We start from the raw sequence: 18017 nt of genomic DNA on the forward strand, positions 1-18017 counted from the left end.
TGAGGGAGAAGGGCTCCTCGGGGTCCGGGCTCTCAGAGTCCCGGTGCTCTTTCTTGTTCAGAGCCTTCGTTCCCCAAACAAGAGAAGAAGAAGGAGGAGGAGGAGGAGCAGAAAGAGAGAGGTGGATAGAGAGGAGAAGAAGAAGAGGAGAAAGGGTGGGTTAGATACGGTGACACAGGTGTGACGGTACTCACGCCGTAGCGCTTGAAGAGGCTGTCCAGGTCCTCGGTCTTGCGGTACTTGTCTTCGGTCAGCGGGCTCTGGTCGATGGAGTCGTCTCCGTCCGGCTCCGGGCTGTTGCAGCCGTTAAAGCCTTTCTTTCTTAACGTCTGAAGCGGCCAGAGAAGGGTAGAGGAGAAGGAGGAGGCACATTTACATTTCATTTCTCATGCACATTTTTGGGATCACCACCACCACTTTGATTTTATGAGACACACTTTGTGAGATGTGGATTCCAGCGCACAGGCCCGACTCCTACGCTGGTTCACGGCAGCAGGGAGTGTGCGGTGGAAGACTTTGACCCGGTGATGACACGGTGGGCAGGAAGTTTGCTTTTGTGGAAAGAGGACGCTACAGAGAACACATTCTCCATCTCTGGTAATTCTCAATCGATCGGTGAGGTCAGCGTTGGTAGCCGCCGCCGCCCACGTGAAAGCAAGATGCTACCACCTCATCTGCACTCGCTCACACGGCGAGCGCTCACCGGAGGTCAAGGGGCTAAAAGGGTCCGGCTGCAAGACTCCACTTCCAACTGGAGAAAGCTTTCAAATCAAAAAGTGGCCAGAGAACCACGAGCACCCGGCCTCTCTACCCGGTGCACAGGAAGTGTTGGAGCTGCCGGTGGCACTTTAACACACGGCGAGGACGCATGAAGCTGCGCCGCATGTCAGTGAAACACGCCGAGGAGCCGCACCTCTGCAGCACCGGCCAATCAACAGCGGCGGTGAACGGTGGTGAAGCTTTGCACCCGAGGAAAGTGGTTGAGCGAAGCAAAAGGTCAAAGGGCGAGTCGGTGTCAGCGCTGCGGCTAACGCTAGTCAGGAAGTGTCAGTGTTAGCACGATGTGGAGAGGGCGAGGAGAGAGAGAGAGAGGGATGGAGAGAGGGAGAGAGAGAGAGAGAGAGAGAGGCTCTTCTTCTGAGAGGATTCTGCTAAACGAGATTTGCCTTTAAGTAGCTTTGCCTTGTGGCTCCTCGACCACACGGCCGGGCAGATAGATCCTCGCAGCAAAATGGATCTTAACCCCGAAGCTGGAGAGCAAAGAACGAGCTTTAGGCCCGAGTGATGCAAAGAGAAGAAAACCTCTTCGCCTGGAAATCTATCAGCAGAAGAACATAAACTGTAGTTCGCAGCAAAAAAACACCTGATTCATTGCACATTGTTGACAAAGCTAACACGCTAGCTTTCTCTGTGTGGCTGAGCCGCAGGAAGTGGATCAAACCAGCGATGAATTGTGCTTTTAAAAATAGTAACGGAACCCAGTAAAAAGCATGTTTCCCATATATACAGAAATCTGTTACTGGATACATCAGACAACACTTTTTATATTAAAAACAAATGGGAGCTGAAGTTAAATATTATAATTGAGGATGGGGAGTGGGAAACAATGTGCATTGGATGTCATAAAGGTATCAATAGTAACATGTGGAAGGAGTTCGATTGGAAGATGAAGACTAGGTTCTTTAAGACGACATCCGTGGTCTCTAAATTTGCAGATGGATTGCCCAATGATGCTTCCTTTCTGGAAGGGGATAAAGAGCGAGATAGATAAAGTTTCGGGAATTAATATACTATTCACCCCCAAGTCAGTTTCTTTTCGATCTAACTCCTGAAGGCATGTACACAAGAGACCAAGAGCACTTGTTACATATATTCTTGATGACTGCTAGGAAAATGGTGACAATAAAATGGTTGAATCCACAGCCACCTACAGTGGAAACAGAAGCTGAGGGAGGTGTATGGAATGGAGGCTTTAACTGCTCAATTACAATTAAGGTCTGATGTTTTTGTGAGGAGGTGGCTACCTACTGCAGGATACCTCTGTAACTGAGTGGAATCCTGTGGTACGATGGAATGTCTTAACTGTCCATTTATTTATTTATTATTTTTCACCAATCAGTCTGTCATGTATAATTTGTGATGTTGTCAAGGAATGTTTGTGTTGCTCTTCAATAAAGTTCTAAAAAAAAAAAAAAAATGGTGACGGAAAAAAGAAACAAAAACGGTCTCACAGAATGTGTATTTTATTCAGTGCATCATTGATAGATCATCCACAAGTTAGAAAGTACTCGGAGATCATTTCCAATATTTCACGCACGCTATATTTTCTTTAATTAACAACCACCCGCGGAGGCCGAGGTTCGACTGCAGTGTCGTGGCGGTCTGATTAAAACAAGCGCACATGTTCCACGACTCCCACTGCGCACAATCACTGCTGAGTGAGGATGATTCAACCGACTGCAATCCAGCCTCAGAAGAGAAGAGCAGCCGGCGGGAACTCGAACCTGCGACTCAACGCCCCCCCCCCCCCCCCCCCCCCGAGCCAGAGACACTGATTCTGTTCACTTTCAATGAATTAGCTTTAAATCCTTAAAAACAGGTGAGGGCAAGAGGGTAATGATGTCATCTGGATGTCAGGGTAGAGACGTTCATTTTTAATAACGACACAACGCTTTGATACCGAGCTCATTAAAAAAACTGCAGCCATGATTATTACCACGGTGTCAGAGAGAAGTTTTATCTATCGACAGAAACGGGTTATGAGTCGGATCTGCAGATTAATGCAAGTGTAACTCACAAGGAGACACACTTTGTTGTCTGCAGCTCGTAGAATACACACTCGCACTGCGATGGTAGTGTGTGTGTGAGAGAGAGTGAGTGTGTGTGTGTGTGTGTGCGCTTTGACCTAAAAACAAGAAAAAAAGAATCGATGCAACAAAAAAACACAACAACCAGGTAAAATGAAAATATATAATCATAAAACCATTTTCCAAACATGAAGGGCAGCATGTGATGGAGACGTGGACACAGATAAAGAAATAAACTGGAACAATGTTGGTGCATCGTTCACATGGACAGACACACACCACACACACTCTGGACTCGTGTACTTGTGAGGTCAGTCTGTGGCATAGAACTCTGATCTGACATTGTATAACCTTAATATTATTTACACACAACCTGCATGTGTAACCACGAAAACAAACTGTGGTCTTAACTTGAATCTAAAGAGAAGTTTCCTTCTTCAGGTGGAAAACAATCTCCTGAGATCTGGAACAATGAGAATCACTGCACTGCAGCTGTTTGCCTCCGCCGACCGGTGCAGCTCCAGCTACAAATTTCTACTTGTTTCCAGATTCATATAAGGTCAATGTGACCTTTGACCTCCTGACCGCTGAAACATAATCACTTCATCTTTGAGTTAAAAGCTGTGACCTTTGGCCTCCACCTTCCATTCAGGTCATCCTCGATGTCCAAGTGAAGGTTTGTTCCACATGTGAAGAAATTCCCTTCAGGCATTCCTGACTTATTGTGTTCAAGACAAAGTCATGTGACCTTGACCTCGTGACCTCTTGACCTTCAACCGACAAAACCAAATCAGTTCATCTTCGAGTCAAAGTGAATGTTTGTTCTGAATCTGAAGACATTCCCTCGAGCTGAAAACATAATAAACGTCCACAAACATATTCCCACAGAACTTCTATACAAGTGTGTACATCCATCATACATCAGTCACATAGCACTCCGGGGATCGAACCACCGGCCTCGTAAACACACACACACACTTTATGATTATTTCTTCACCGTCCAAGTGTGCAAAAATTAGAATCTCTCCCCCACTCTCCCTGACAGTGAACATTTTGTGTAACAGTACTGTACAAACACACACACACACACACAGGGACACAAACACACACACACTGACACACACACACTGACACACGCACACTGCTTGTCTCTCAGTCAGCCATCTGTTCACCTGTCCACCATCTCTCTCTCTCTCCCTGTCTCTCGCTCCATTGTGTTGCCAGGGTAGGATTCACCCTGCAGAGCGCCACGCTGGCCTCTGAGTGGCTGCGGCTGCTGACAAGCCCCGCCCCCGCCAACCTCCCTCCCTCCCTCCCTCCCTTCCCCTCTGGCTCGCTCGCTCGCCCACCCGCCTGTCCGCCCGCCCTCTGTTTCCAGCTCTCCCTCCCTCTCTCTCTCTCTCTCTCTCTCTCTCTCTCTCTCTCTCTCTCTCTCTCTCTCTCTCTCTCTCTCTCTCTCTCTCTCTCTCTCTCTCTCTCTCTCTCTCTCTCTCTCTCTCTCTCTCTCTCTCTCTCTCTCTCTCTCTCTCTCTCTCTCTCTCTCTCTCTCTCTCTCTCTCTCTCTCTCTCTCTCTCTCTCTCTCTCTCAATCTCTCACCACCTTTAACGCTCTCTCGCTGAAAGTGCAAAGTCTCACACTCGTCCTTCTGTGTTTTTTAATTCTCTCCCTTTTTCCTTCTAATGTCTCCGTATGCGACTCTCCCCCTGTCGCCCATTTCCTCTCCTCCTCCTCCTTCTCCTCCCCTCTTTTTTAATTTATTTTCCACCACTCTCTCTCTCTCTCCCTCTGTGTCCTCTTTTGCCCTGTTCTCTCTCTCGACCCGTTCCCAGAGCTTTTCCATCCTAACTCTCTCTCTCTTCCAGGCTCCTGATGTTCATCCCTTCATCCCCGTCCTCTCCTCTCGTGCTGGTGATCAAACTTCTACACTTTCTGGTTTGCGTAGCTATTGATGAAAGTTAACGTTTGGACAGAATTCATCTCCAACGACTTTGTCTTTGATCCAATAATTCCTGGTTTCAATCGAATCTCATTTTTCTTCAGAAGCTTTTTTTCCGGGCCGACTTCTTCTTTCGCGCTGAGTCAGCGTTTTTACTTTTGAGAACATTTTGTTTCAGAACAGAAACTCGAGTTTTGCTCAAGCATCAAAAAGTCTCAAACTCACTCGTTGGCTTCCTGTTCTCCTTCTCGTCTCATGCCTCATTCTCTTTATCCGTGAGTCTTTGTGTTGTGTTGTGTGTGTGTCTTTGAATGTGTGTATTGCTCCTTCCTGTGATATTAAAGTAATAATTCGAGGAACTGTTATCGGAGCATGTGTAGTATTTCATGTGGAGTCTGATGGAGGCCGGCAGCGGACTCACTGCTCTCCGGTCCCGGTCGACACAAAGTGCAGAGTAATGTCACATCCCAGTGAAGCATGAGCTACACAAAGAGACGCAGACGCAAACAGACACACACACGCACAGAGCGTCTCAGCACCGGCTGCCAGTCGCCTCAGATCCTCCATAAAACATCAGCTGCTGTTTCCTCCGGTCGCTGAGTCGCCCGAGAAGAGGGAGGAAACTTCCTGGGACACTGCTCACTACACACACACACACACAATCACACACAATCACACACACACACAATCACACACACACACAATCACACTACACACTCTCTCCACACACACACTCTCTCTACACACACACTCTCTCTCTCTCTACACTACACACTCTCACTACACACAAACACTACACACTCTCTCTACACACACACACACACACACTCTCTCTACACACACACACACACACTACACACTCTCTCCACACACACACACTCCTTCCTGTCAAATACCTTGTATGAACTTGTGATGTCACCGGCTTTGTTTCTGTTCATAGAATCAATTATTAAAAACAGATTCTTCTGTCATTGACTTGTGATAAACTTTCTAATAAACGTGTCAGATTATTGTAGAATTATTAATATATTTGCTTTCTTTGGCTCATATCGTCATATTGTCTCGAACGCACACAGACACACACACATTAAAACAATCTAACACAAAAAACAATGACTCACTTCCATTTTGTCAACTTTGACCTTGAATATTTAGTAATTTTTTCTTTATACTTTATTGTTGCTGTTAAGTTGTGTTTCCTCCCCCTCTTTAATGTTGTTGTTTCATATGTAAATAAACCGTACACAGACCATTATGGCCAATGGGAAAATCAAACTGGGCGGGGGGTTCATCATTCAGTATCTCTCTATTATAAATGAGTCTTGAAATGAGAAACTAATTTATCAGTCAACTTCTCCCAGTGCTTAATATCTTTTTAATGGAGTCCTGCTTCTCCACGTGGAGTTATTAATCAGTGTGTGAGCCGAGGTCTGAGGAGGACGTCCCCAGAGGACATGTGAGGGGGGGGGATCCAGGGGACATGTGAGGGGGGGGGGGGGGGGACAGACGGTCAGTGTGTTGTTCTCGGGACAGAATCAGGAGTGAATCTCATCATGAAGAATTTTGGTCTCAAGTCTCCAGCCTGGTAGATTCGGGGGGGTGACCACAGTCTTAAAGACCCCGCTGAGTAGGGTGGGGGGGGCTCGACGGAGAGATCTGCCTTCCTGGAGTCCCGTGAAGAAGAAAAGGGAAACCCCGTCCTCTGCCATGTTGCCCCCCCCCCTCCTCGGCTGTTCTTTTAGCTTCTCCCTCGCTCTCTTCCTTCCTTTGCCCTGATTGGAATCTGCAGTCAAGCGGATTAACACATTCTGGCAGGAGAGGCAGGCGGCCCACACACACACACACACACACACACACAGACACACAGACACACACAGACACACACACACACTGAGACACACACACACACACACACTGAGACACACACACACACACACACACGCACTCTCCAGCAGCACGTGCATATGTGTGTTGCCTCACGGCCTTGTACTGGAGAGAGAGAACGTCTATGGATACAGAGACCATGCTCTTACACACACGCACAATGTTGTGTTTGTGTGTGTGTGTGTGTAGGAACTGATTCTCATGAAGATTACCATACAAGTCCAACACACAAACACACACACACACACTTCAATGTGAACTTCAGTGCTGCTAAGCATAGAGGGATATTGCTGCGTGTGAGTACAGTGCATAGAGGCTGACGCACAAAGCACAACACACTTGTTTAAATGTGCATGAATGTGTGTGTGTGTGTGTCTGTGTGTGTGTGTGTGTGTGTGTGTGTGTGTGTGTGTGTGTGTGTGTGTGTGTGTGTGTGTGTGTGTGTGTGTGTGTGTGTGTGTGTGTGCCTCCGTGACTATATCCACACTTCATAATTCATACTCAAAAGCACTTGGCTTGGAGACTCACAGAGGCAGAGAGGCAAATGGGCACATTTTGTGACGATCCAATTATCTCCCCCTCCTCCCTCTCTCTCTCTCTCTCCCTCCCTCTCTCCCCCCCCTTCCTCTCTCTCTCTCCCTCCCTCTCTCTCTCTCTCCCCCTCTCCACTGTACTCGACCATTGATGTGACACGATGTGCAATCGCAGATAATCGTATGATTTTCATTACTGTACGGTTCACACCAACAGATCGGCTCTGAATTCCCCTGAAAGTCCAAACATGGCGCCCGTGACCTTTGACCCCCGTGACCTTTTAACCTCCAACGTGAACTGCTGCTCGAGTGGAACACGCAGGACGAGAAGACAAACGTGAACGAGTCTTCCTGTGAAGAGCAAAGTAATCGTCATTATTAATCACGAGAAACAAGACATGACGGTGAAATCAGGCTTTTCTATAATAAGATGTTCTGTCAACAAATCGCACAAAACCAACAGTGTGAGTGTGTGTGTGTCTGCATGTGTGTGTGTGTGTGTATGCATGTGTGTGCGTGTAATGTACAGTATCATATCTCTACATTATAGAGCAAACACTATTAAAAACACATCAGTGAGCCACACTGCTGCACTGGATGAATGGTCCTTCATCACCGTGAACACACACAGACACACACATCATATACACACACATCATATACACACACATCATATACGCACACACACATATCATAAACACACACACACAAGCCGTCCTACCACCCAAAGTACCAGCCCTCTAAATGTGGATTAATCCCCAAGTGAAAATATTCCTCATGAATAACCAGCTCTTTTTTATTTCATGTATTTTTTTTAATAAAACTTGATTTCTGTTTCCAGAAGAAACAAAATGTTTTGTATTTAAAAAACATGACGTACAAATATGTCATTGGTTTTTCATGGTAATAAAATAATACCTTGTCAGTTGAACAGAGATCTGTGGGAACTTTACTAACAGATGTTTATTTTTTACATAAATAACTTGTCACAGGATTATTAAATTAAATGTGTTTCTGCGGTTTCACAGATTTTCTCCCTCCGAGTCGAAATGATTCAAATGGCAGATAGAAAATAATAACGATGAATGGGACTTCCGCTTCACAGGGAGGTGTGTGTTTGTGTGTGTGTGTGTGTGTGTGTGTGTGTGTGTGTGTGTGTGTGTGTGTGTGTGTGTGTGTGTGTGTGCAGCACATCTGGCGAAGGGGACAACTGAGGACAAACGCTGGAGAAAGTTGCCTAATGCCTCCCGGCCTACAGGGAGAGCGGGTGAGGTAGCGTGTGTGTTTGTGTGCGTGTGTGTGTGTGTGGGGTGGGCAGTATCCAGGGCGCTATAGTAGAGAAGTTCCCATGTAGGACACACACACACACACACACACGCACACACACGTACATACAGAGGCTGACACACAACCGAGAGGCTCACCAGGCCTGAATATTGTATGAGGCGTTCTCATGGGCCACTGCAGAGCGTGCAAACAGAGAGAGACACACGCACACAAACACAAACACACACACACAAACACAAATACACATTAAGAGAAAGAAAGAGACAGAGTGACACACTTGAAAACACAAACACATGTACGCACACAAACAGGGCCAGTGGAGCTTGAGCTGATGTGGCCTGGAGCAGCCCGACGCCCTGCCACACACACACACACACACACACACACACACACACACACACACACACACACACACACACACACACACACACACACACACACACACACACACACACACACACACACACACACAGACACACACACACACACACACACACACACACAGACACACACGAGCCATCTGCAGCTGGAGATACAGCCTGGAGAAAGGGCTTTACTGCTGACACTCTGAGACGGACAGAGAGAGAAAGGGAAGAAGGAGAAAACTGTCGTGACCGAGCGAATCTGGAGATTAGGAGTAAGGAGAGAGAGAGCGAGCGCAGAGTCAGAGGAAAGAGAGGAAGGAAGAGGCAGAGCGAGGTGGAGGTGAAGAACACGACTGCCTCCATGTTGCCTTCGAATCCCAAACTGCCTCACCGACACTTCCTGCGATTATTGAACTCGAGTCCTGATTGGACGGATCCAACAACTCAACTGCTCTGTGACCTTTTGAAGATCCGTTCACTTTGAGATGAGTTCTGTTCTGATCCTTGAAGCAGCTTCTCTAATTTCAGATTGAGGACTGATAAAAAAAGCTGTTTGCTTCTTGTGCTGCTGAACTGAACAGAAGAACCGGGTCAGAGCAGGAAGGAGGAGCCTAGTGACAGGATATGATGTCGTTACACAGCCTCCCTGCGCTCAGCTGTGTCAGAAAGCATCATTACACCAGCTAGCAACTGATTTACAGGAGAGAGTGTGTGTGTGTGTGTGTGTGTGTGTGTGTAGCTTCAGACAAGAGAATGAAGGCTCGCACCAGCAGTTAGAGGTCAGAGGTCAGATGAAGCTCTCAGGTTGAATCAAACAATCTCTGACGCCTCTGGGCTTCTTCCAATAACAAGATTTCATTTAGAAACAGAATCCTGGGAGTGGGTCAAAGGTCACGTCTCCTGGGACACAGGCAGTCGTTATTGCCTTGTTCTTAGAAGGTGTAAATAAAGAGTGAGAGGTTGAATTATTCAGCAGGTGATGTTGCAGAAGCAGCTGATGACAGCATTTTACATTATTGCCATCATGTAATATGACAGTGGCCGTCGGCTACACATGTTTTCCTAAATAATGTGGCCAATTAGACAAAACAGAAGATTCTCCACGACTTTGTGTCCGAGCGATTCCTCGGCTCCTGCAGCTGAACGGGCAGAAGCAGCTTTAAGTCCACGCTCCATCTGAAGCCTAAGTGCCGCGCCGCAGCGTGCACGGCTCGCTGAATCATACCCGACCATCTCGTGTTCAATTCATGAGAGGGCCATTATGTATAAAAGGGTCAGCAAGGCGTGTGAATGTGCAGCGCGTTCGCCTGACGAGCTCCAGAGAAGCTTTTTCCCACAGGGAGCAAAGACGTGAGGAAAAAAAATTTATTCTTCCTATTACTGCAACATAAAAACAGAACTACACGTTTGCCCTCACAGCTTCTCTGCTGACCCCAGCGCTGACCTCGCTTCCAGTCGATATGCAAACCAACAAACATTGTGTTTTCCTCGGAAGGCTCTTCCTCGCACCGGTGGCCATTTTGTGCCGAGGTGGAATCGGCTCGAGGTGTCGTACTTTGGCTTGATGCTGTTGTAGAGGATTCTGGGTAATGACGGATGATGGAGGGTAACAAGGCTCAGTCTGTTGTACTTTGCTTCGCTATGATGTAAATATCGTAAAGAGGTGTCAAGATTTAAATGCTTTAAACACATAAATACAACATATTTTACTTATAGCCTCCATGTTTTTGCCACATTCAGCTTTCAAATCAGAGAAACATCTTCATGACCTTCTGAGGAGCACGTGAACGCACAGTAAGCTACAGTCAGCACATGTTAGCTTAGCATAGAGACTAGAAACAGAGGGAAACAGCTAGCACGGCTCCGTCCAAAGGCAACAACCACAATCAACATTTAACGATCCAGTTATTATGCAAAGTTAATTAACTCCTGGCTCCACCTCCATCATTAATAATTCGAGGTGTGAGTCGTGTCAATCATCAGATCTAAAGTATGAGAATCAGATTCTTCTTGAAACATCAAGTTGAGAAGAACGATGAACCAAAGAGGAACTGATTTAAAGCTCCTCACTTCCTCCAGAGACCCGGACCAGCAGTCACTCACACACCGGACCGCCATGAACCGGACCGGCTTTGATAAAGTGGACAATTATGTCTGAATGAGTCTGGAGAGAACCCGATTAGATTAGCTGGGATTAAATCTCAACGATCCCACTGGGGGGGGGGGGAATAAAGTGTTGATTTAGCAAAGCACCAACACAGATCAGGATGAACAGAACGAATAATCTCTGAGACAGAAGGAAGAAGATGTGACATCGAAGAGTTGACAAGAATCAAGTCAGTGTCTCAGATTGTGTGTTTTTGCACTCAGTGGTTTCCCATTGTTCCAGCTGCTACTTCCGCCCCCCCCGCCCTTTACCTCGATGATGTCGGCGTTGGTCCGGCTCTCGTGCGGCTCGTTGTACTCGGTGTACTTGAGCAGGACCTTGTCCATGTCGGTGCTGGCGTACTGGAACAGCTTGTTGGAGTGGTTGAAGATGATGAGGGCGATCTCGCAGTCGCACAGGACGCTCAGCTCGTACGCCTTCTTCATCAGACCGAACTTCCGCTTGGTGAACGTCACCTGGTGGAGGCAATACATTCATCAAGATACATATATAAATACCAGAAGAATCAAGTATTGATTTCTAGAGCAGCAAACCGTCTTATCCTGTAGATAACAATTTCAGAAAATGAAAAATAGCAAACACGTGAACAGTAATACAACAAATCCAGTTTCATCTTATGAAAAACAGTGAATATACAATTGGTGCAAAAAGACAGAAACAGTTTCAGTTTAAAAGTTTCAGACAAGTGGAATAATTTAGTCTTTTAGCAGCTTTTATTGTGTAAAGGACAGTATGTATAACTTAGGGGCCCCTGTGCCTTGGATGTTGATGATAAGAGCCCTAAGGCCCCGAGGCCCCAGGAGATCACACTGTAATGATTGTGAGAGCTGAGGACAGACGTTTAGAAATTACTGACTTGCTAAGTGTTTTTTCATTTCCCCTGAAACCTCCCTCCTAACTTAACTGCTCAGTTTAAAATAAACAGACACTTAAAGTCGACATTAGGACTTTTCACCACATGTCAGCAAAGAGGACGACTGTGTGTTGGAGCAGCTGATCACACACGCAGCAGTTTCCAGGATCTGCTGGTTGTCTAGTTTGAAGCAGTTTGTAACGTCGGTTCAGAAAAGTGCTCTACAAATAATTATTATTCATTATTATAATTATTATCATTATCACATGATGTCAGTGACACGTGTTTCTCTGCTCACCACCTTAATGAGTCAAGATACTAAATACATTCCAACCACGATTTGATTAAGGATCGTTAAATGCCATCGGGTCAATCATCATCAGTTCGATTCCTGATATTCTTCTTTTGAGGTGCAGCCGCGTCCACGTAGAACAAAAGTGCAAATGTGATTGTTTTGTTAATTCACGTACGATGTGAGGAACTGTGTAATAATGCAGGGTTGTTCTAAACTAGTGAGGTAGGAGGAGCTAGTCATGGAGCAGGCGTCAGCCAGTGAACACCAGAAGCTGAATATAGAGAGTTTGACCAAATTCTGCCGTTCTACCGAGAACGGTAAAAACTTTATGAATGTTTTAAAAGGCTCATCGACACGGGCTGGATTTCTCCTGGTGCTGATGTGTTTCTGAGAGATGAGGAGAGATTAAATCATGTGTTTTTGTTTTCAGCACATCGACACGCGTCGGACCTTTTCCTCAAAAGCTGTACGACTCCTCTTTTTCATCGTGAGATATTTGTTTTCTTAGAAATTACATCAACACGCCCACTCGTTCGCTGTGGTTTTTCCTGCTGTTTTCTGGACATTTTACTAGGAGGCTGCAGGAAAAGTTCCAGAAGACGATCGACCAGCTGGCTCAGACATTTGTGTTCTCACAGACCAAATTTCAGGAAAATGGCCAGACGTCAGAGTTTTATTTTGTTCAGTAAAATCTTTAACAATAAGAAACTGGCGCAGAAACCATAGAGATAAATATAGTGTATATACATATATACACATCTAGAGAGAGAGAGAGAGTATAGAATGCTTGTGTCAGGGTTTGTTTCCTCTGATGCTTTTTGTTTCTATTTGATTAACTTTGATCAATGTTTTATCATCGTGGGAACGACCTCATTGAAACAGAGTTAAACATTCACGATAGAGACATTTTTAGGAAGCTGACTTCTAGTGTCTAAACATTCTGTCTTTAAAGCTCTCAGTTTAAACACACACACACACACACACACACACACACACACACACACACACAAAGACACACACACACACCTCTCATCACATTCACTCTCCTCGTCATCTTCACACTCTGCTATGCTCTTTTCCATGCTCTCCTTCTGTCACACGTTATTTGCCTCACACAAACACACACACACACGCTCACACACACACTCACACACACACACACACACTCTTGTATGAGCCCCCTCAGTTGTGAACAAGCAGAACCGAGTGGAGCCGGAGCACCGGGGCCGGAGCTGCTTCAGAAGCTTACCAGCTAGAACCAACTGGTATTTACATTCCACGGAGATTTGGTTTAGTTTGGATAAAACACACATTGAACACACACACACACCAACACAAACACAAACAACAACGTGGAGAGAGAAGAGGGAAAACCTTCAGGTGCTGATACAATATCTGCCGTCTGTTACGGGCGGGGGGTGGGAGTACATGTGCACAGATGGGCTGCAGGAGTAAACTGAGGGTGTTAGAAACAGACAGGAAGCTTTGAAGCCGGCTGCTCCTCAGGCGCCGGCCACGAGTGACGTCAACACATTTTCCATTTGACGCAGAAAAAAGCCAAAACGCCTCCTGTGACATCACTGGGACGAGTAGGAAAATGACTTGAATCATAATCAACGTGCTAAACATAACTCTCCATCGTCTGAAACTCACTGAGACACTTGAATTTATCACCTCACAGATATACGGCTTCATTTCGAGAAGAAGCCCAATGTGATAAATCTCCTTTAACACCAGTGTCACAATCTCAGTAAGTAACAGGAAGTAACTCGAAATACCTTTTTATAATAAAAAGTTTTAGCTCCGTATCAAAAATAATCTCCATGCATTGAAATCCCACGAGTATGTTCTTTCATAGTTGTGTAAATAAGTAGGTTGGTTTTATATTGAGTACGTGTCTTCTTATTGGGTGAAATGATAAGGAGTCTGTCGGATGTAGAGCAGGTGTTTTATTTTGAAAACCGCATTTCCCAAGTTTACTTCCTCTTTGTTTCCGACGGGGTTTTTGTTTTCTTTGCTCTCGCTATTTTCACTGTTTTTGTGTTATTAATGTTGCGTGAAGTTACTGAAAATGATTTGTGATCTTGTCCTGGTGAAGTTATGTTTTGGGGAAGTCGTTGAAAATATCGATTTATTGGAACTGCAGTGAATTTAATACGTAAAGAAAACAGGGGGAGAGATGAAGAGGTAGAGAAAGAGAGAGAGACACGGGGATAAAAGACGATCTGACAGTCTCTCCATCTTTCATATCTCTTGATCCTTTATCTCTTGCTTTGGCGCCCGACACGTTTCTCATCCCTCCTTCTCTCTCTCGTCCTCCTCCGTCTTCTTGTTTTCTCGCCCTCGTTTTCTCTTCCTCTTTTTTTTCCACATCCTCCCTCCCTCCCTCCCCTCCTCTCACGCTCGCTCACTCATTGCTTCCTGCTGCCACAAATCAAATTATATCGGGGTCGTATCCATGGGCAACCGACTCCCCTCCTCCCCTCATGACTCCCCTCCGCCCCCCCATTTCCCACCTCATCACACACTGAAACCATCATCTTACCTCCCTTCATCTCTCTCTCTCTCTCTCTCTCCTATCTTTATCTCTCTGCTCATCTACATATCTCCCCCTCCTCTCTCTCCCTCCCTCTCTCTCTCCGCCTCTCACACACACAGAATGAGCAGATACATTTTGTGGCGACGTTGGAAAAGGAGGAAATTACGACTGCGCGTGATGACACGAGGCGCCGGTGATGGAGAGACAAGAAAAAAAACAACAGCAGCTCTGCTAACAAATGGTCATGAGAACTGAAAACAACCAGAACGAGTCTGAACTATCATCCCCATCCTCCTCTTCTCTCAGAGGAAGCAGCCGGTGGCTTCTGTGCAGGTTCGGGCCCCGACTTCGATCCCCGTGTTTGTCACAAAGGATAAACAAGCTGGAGGTAATTGACATTAAGAGCAGAATTGCCAGGTAACCAATGGCAACTGGAGAACAAGACGCCGTCAGTGAGGAAAGAAAGAGAGAAAGAGAGAAAGAAAGAAAGTTTCTCTCACTGCGTCAACACATTTCTCAGTGAGAAAGATCATTTCCTGACTAGACCCTCGACATTTGGAGCATTTCAAAAGTGAAGGAACAAGAAACAAAAGAGAAAGATCATTAATCATAATCCTAGTATTTGTTTGATTAGAGAGAAAATTAGAAGATCAGTTTGTCTCCTGCATTAAAAAGGAATGAGGAACGGTTCAAGAGAGGTTCTTATTATTTCGTAAAACAAATAATTTGTCTTTATTGGATGAATATTCTCCTAATATTACGTAATATTACAGAGTAAAGTTGTCCCTGGATTGTTCCCACAGCTGTGAAGTTCTCATGTCTCCAGCTTTCCTCTCACACTTTGCAGAACTCTTTCTAGTTCTTCATTCCTTCGGCTGGATGTTGAACAGTTGTCACTTGGAATGAAAACCACTTTTTGCTCTGAACTCTTTTCCAATGAGAAGTCAACTCTTTAACACCGTCTTCACATAATAAAGTCGGAACTCATCGATCCGTCTCCAGCCTCTGGCGTCTTTGTTTGTGATGCTGTCGTGTTTCCAGCCGAGGCCCACACTCAGAGCGCTGGTTGCTTTGTGGAGCTTATGGCAGCGTCTCTGAATTCGACTCGTAGGAGGGTGACGGGCGGCGTGTACTCCAAAAAAAAACAAAAAACCATTTGATTCCCTTTCAGGAGCTGCACTGTTCATTAGCTGCAGTAACACAGGTTCCTGTCGCGGCTCAGTTCTCTGCTCCACTTCAAACAGCAGCGGCGGAGATAAGAACCGGATCCTGTTTCCTCTGCGTGTTCACAGAGAAACGGAGGAAACATGAGGTGCAAACGCTGAATCTCCTGATGAAGAAACATCCTCTGCTTGTTGATCACCTGATCGCAGGTCACTGAATAATCCTGGGTTCTGACACCAGGCCCGTGTGTCACCACCGAGTGCGTCACCTTATTGACAAACTGCTTGACACCTGAGACTCCAGCTGCACCCCCGCCCGACTCCTTCATGTCCGATTGTGAACCGACGATAACCACCCGTCCTACCGGTCGACCCCCCCCCCCGCCCCCCTTTGTGTGGACGCGACCTGCTCAGATTGATGAGGAGAGGATTTCGCCCGAACGCCGGCGGCTGCACGGCGCTCAGGTCTCTTTCCGACCGGCTCCTTGTTCTCCTGCTTCCGTCTTGTTTTTCTTCTTCCTCCGCTTTCGAAGGTGGGCACGTCAAATCCATTACTCAATCGGCTCAATGGAGCAAAGCCCATTTACCAGTTGACTCATTTTAGATGGATCATTTACCCTTTCATCCACTCTGACAAAGCCACTGATGTAACCATAGGGACTGAGGCTGTGTTTTTTTGGAAGGGGAATATTATACTTGCTCTTTTTTACTGTAGGCAGTCTGAAGAGAAACCCATGATGGCTCCGTGGAGTCATATGAGCCTCATAAAACACGATGCTATTGTGCTGTTCTCATGAGGCACGGCTCAGAGAACTGCTTCGATGTTGTGCTGCACAGGACGAGTGCAAATGTGCTGCTGCATGGAACACAACACTGTGTGGGTCTTTGTGTATTTACTGTGTTTCCAGAGCTTGAAAACACATCAGTGCGATGAGAACTAACTGAAATGACATAAAAAGTGAATTGAACGTGTACTTTGATTTTTATTTGGTCTGATCTATGTCCCATCCACCAACAAGGAGGAGGCAGGTGATCAATATATTATTTAAAGTATGGTTAGAATGTTTGCTTTTTGAAGATGTAGTTTGTGTCACTGTTGTGTTGCAGTTGTGTTGCTGACATTGGCACAAACGAGGTGGATGAAAATAATAATAAGTTATTAGAGATTCAGACATTGTTTAGAACTGGAACTCACCTGTCTGTTGCGCTCGTCCGTGATCCTCTGAATCTGGATCTTTTTCCTCCCCATGTTTGCTGTGTTGTGGTGGGAGGAGCAAGGGAAGCGGCGAGGTCAGAGGTCACAGGTGAGTGTCGTGTTGTTGTGTGTCTTCCTCCTCCTGAAGCCTCGGATCACTTTGTTCACTCCGTGCACGCGGGCGGAGAGGCTGTCACCGGGTAGAATGAAAAACAAAACCCCCCAAAAAAAAGAAAAGAGGGAGAAGGAGGAGGAGAGGAGAAATGGGGTTCGGTGTGCGGCGCCCTCTTCAGATCATGGTCGTTTTTTCCCACCGCAGGTCGACCACACTCAGGCTGAACCGGGATCCTCTGCCCTCGCCTTCACCTCCGCTGGGCAGCTCCTGGAAAACGACAAAGAGGAATTCATGGGACTGAGATAAACAAACTGAGAAGTGTGTTTGTGTTCTGTGACCCACTTTACTGCAAACACCGTCCCTGCCCTGACCCTCATAGACCGGAGAATAAATGATGCAGCGATGCATCGGAGCCGCCGTCAAATCAGGAGGACTTTGGGCTGGGACATGAAGGGGTGTGGGGGGGTGGGGGTGGGGGTGGGGGGTGTTTGTGGTGCTTTATGAGGCCCTCAGGGGCCCGCGAGGAGGGGAGGCTGTGCTGTGTCAGCTTCATTAGAGGCATCACCGCCACATCACTGATCTGCTGGTCGCCCGCGGCAACAGGCAGCCCGGGCCGGGGCCGCCTGACACGCCGAATGTGAATCCCCCCCCCACCCCCCCACCCCCTCCAATCCAAAGCAGAGCAGAGATGTGGATTCTACAGATTCTCCGTCTCCAAACACGTGGCTGCTCCTGTCGCTCGACAGGAAACAGGTTCAGCGAGTCGACGGAAACGCTTCAACTGCTCATCAACGTAATCCAGAGACATCATCAGCAGTGAGATTAAAAAGCAAATTTCAGATTCTGGTTTTCTAAAAAATCTCAGGGACAGATGTTG

General features: G+C 46.4%; 1 protein-coding gene across 1 annotated transcript in view; it reads right to left on the reverse strand.

The window, feature by feature from the left end:
• The window catches only part of mef2d (myocyte enhancer factor 2d), a 79100-nt gene that overhangs the window by 27356 nt on the left and 33727 nt on the right, over nucleotides 1–18017 (reverse strand). The window contains 3 exon segments of the mRNA XM_061081470.1: nucleotides 195–329; nucleotides 11232–11435; nucleotides 17026–17407. Coding sequence (XP_060937453.1) covers nucleotides 195–329; nucleotides 11232–11435; nucleotides 17026–17079 — 393 coding nt within the window. The 5' untranslated portion in view covers nucleotides 17080–17407.

This window comes from Limanda limanda, chromosome 11 (assembly GCF_963576545.1).
Source record: "Limanda limanda chromosome 11, fLimLim1.1, whole genome shotgun sequence".
NCBI lineage: Eukaryota > Metazoa > Chordata > Actinopteri > Pleuronectiformes > Pleuronectidae > Limanda > Limanda limanda.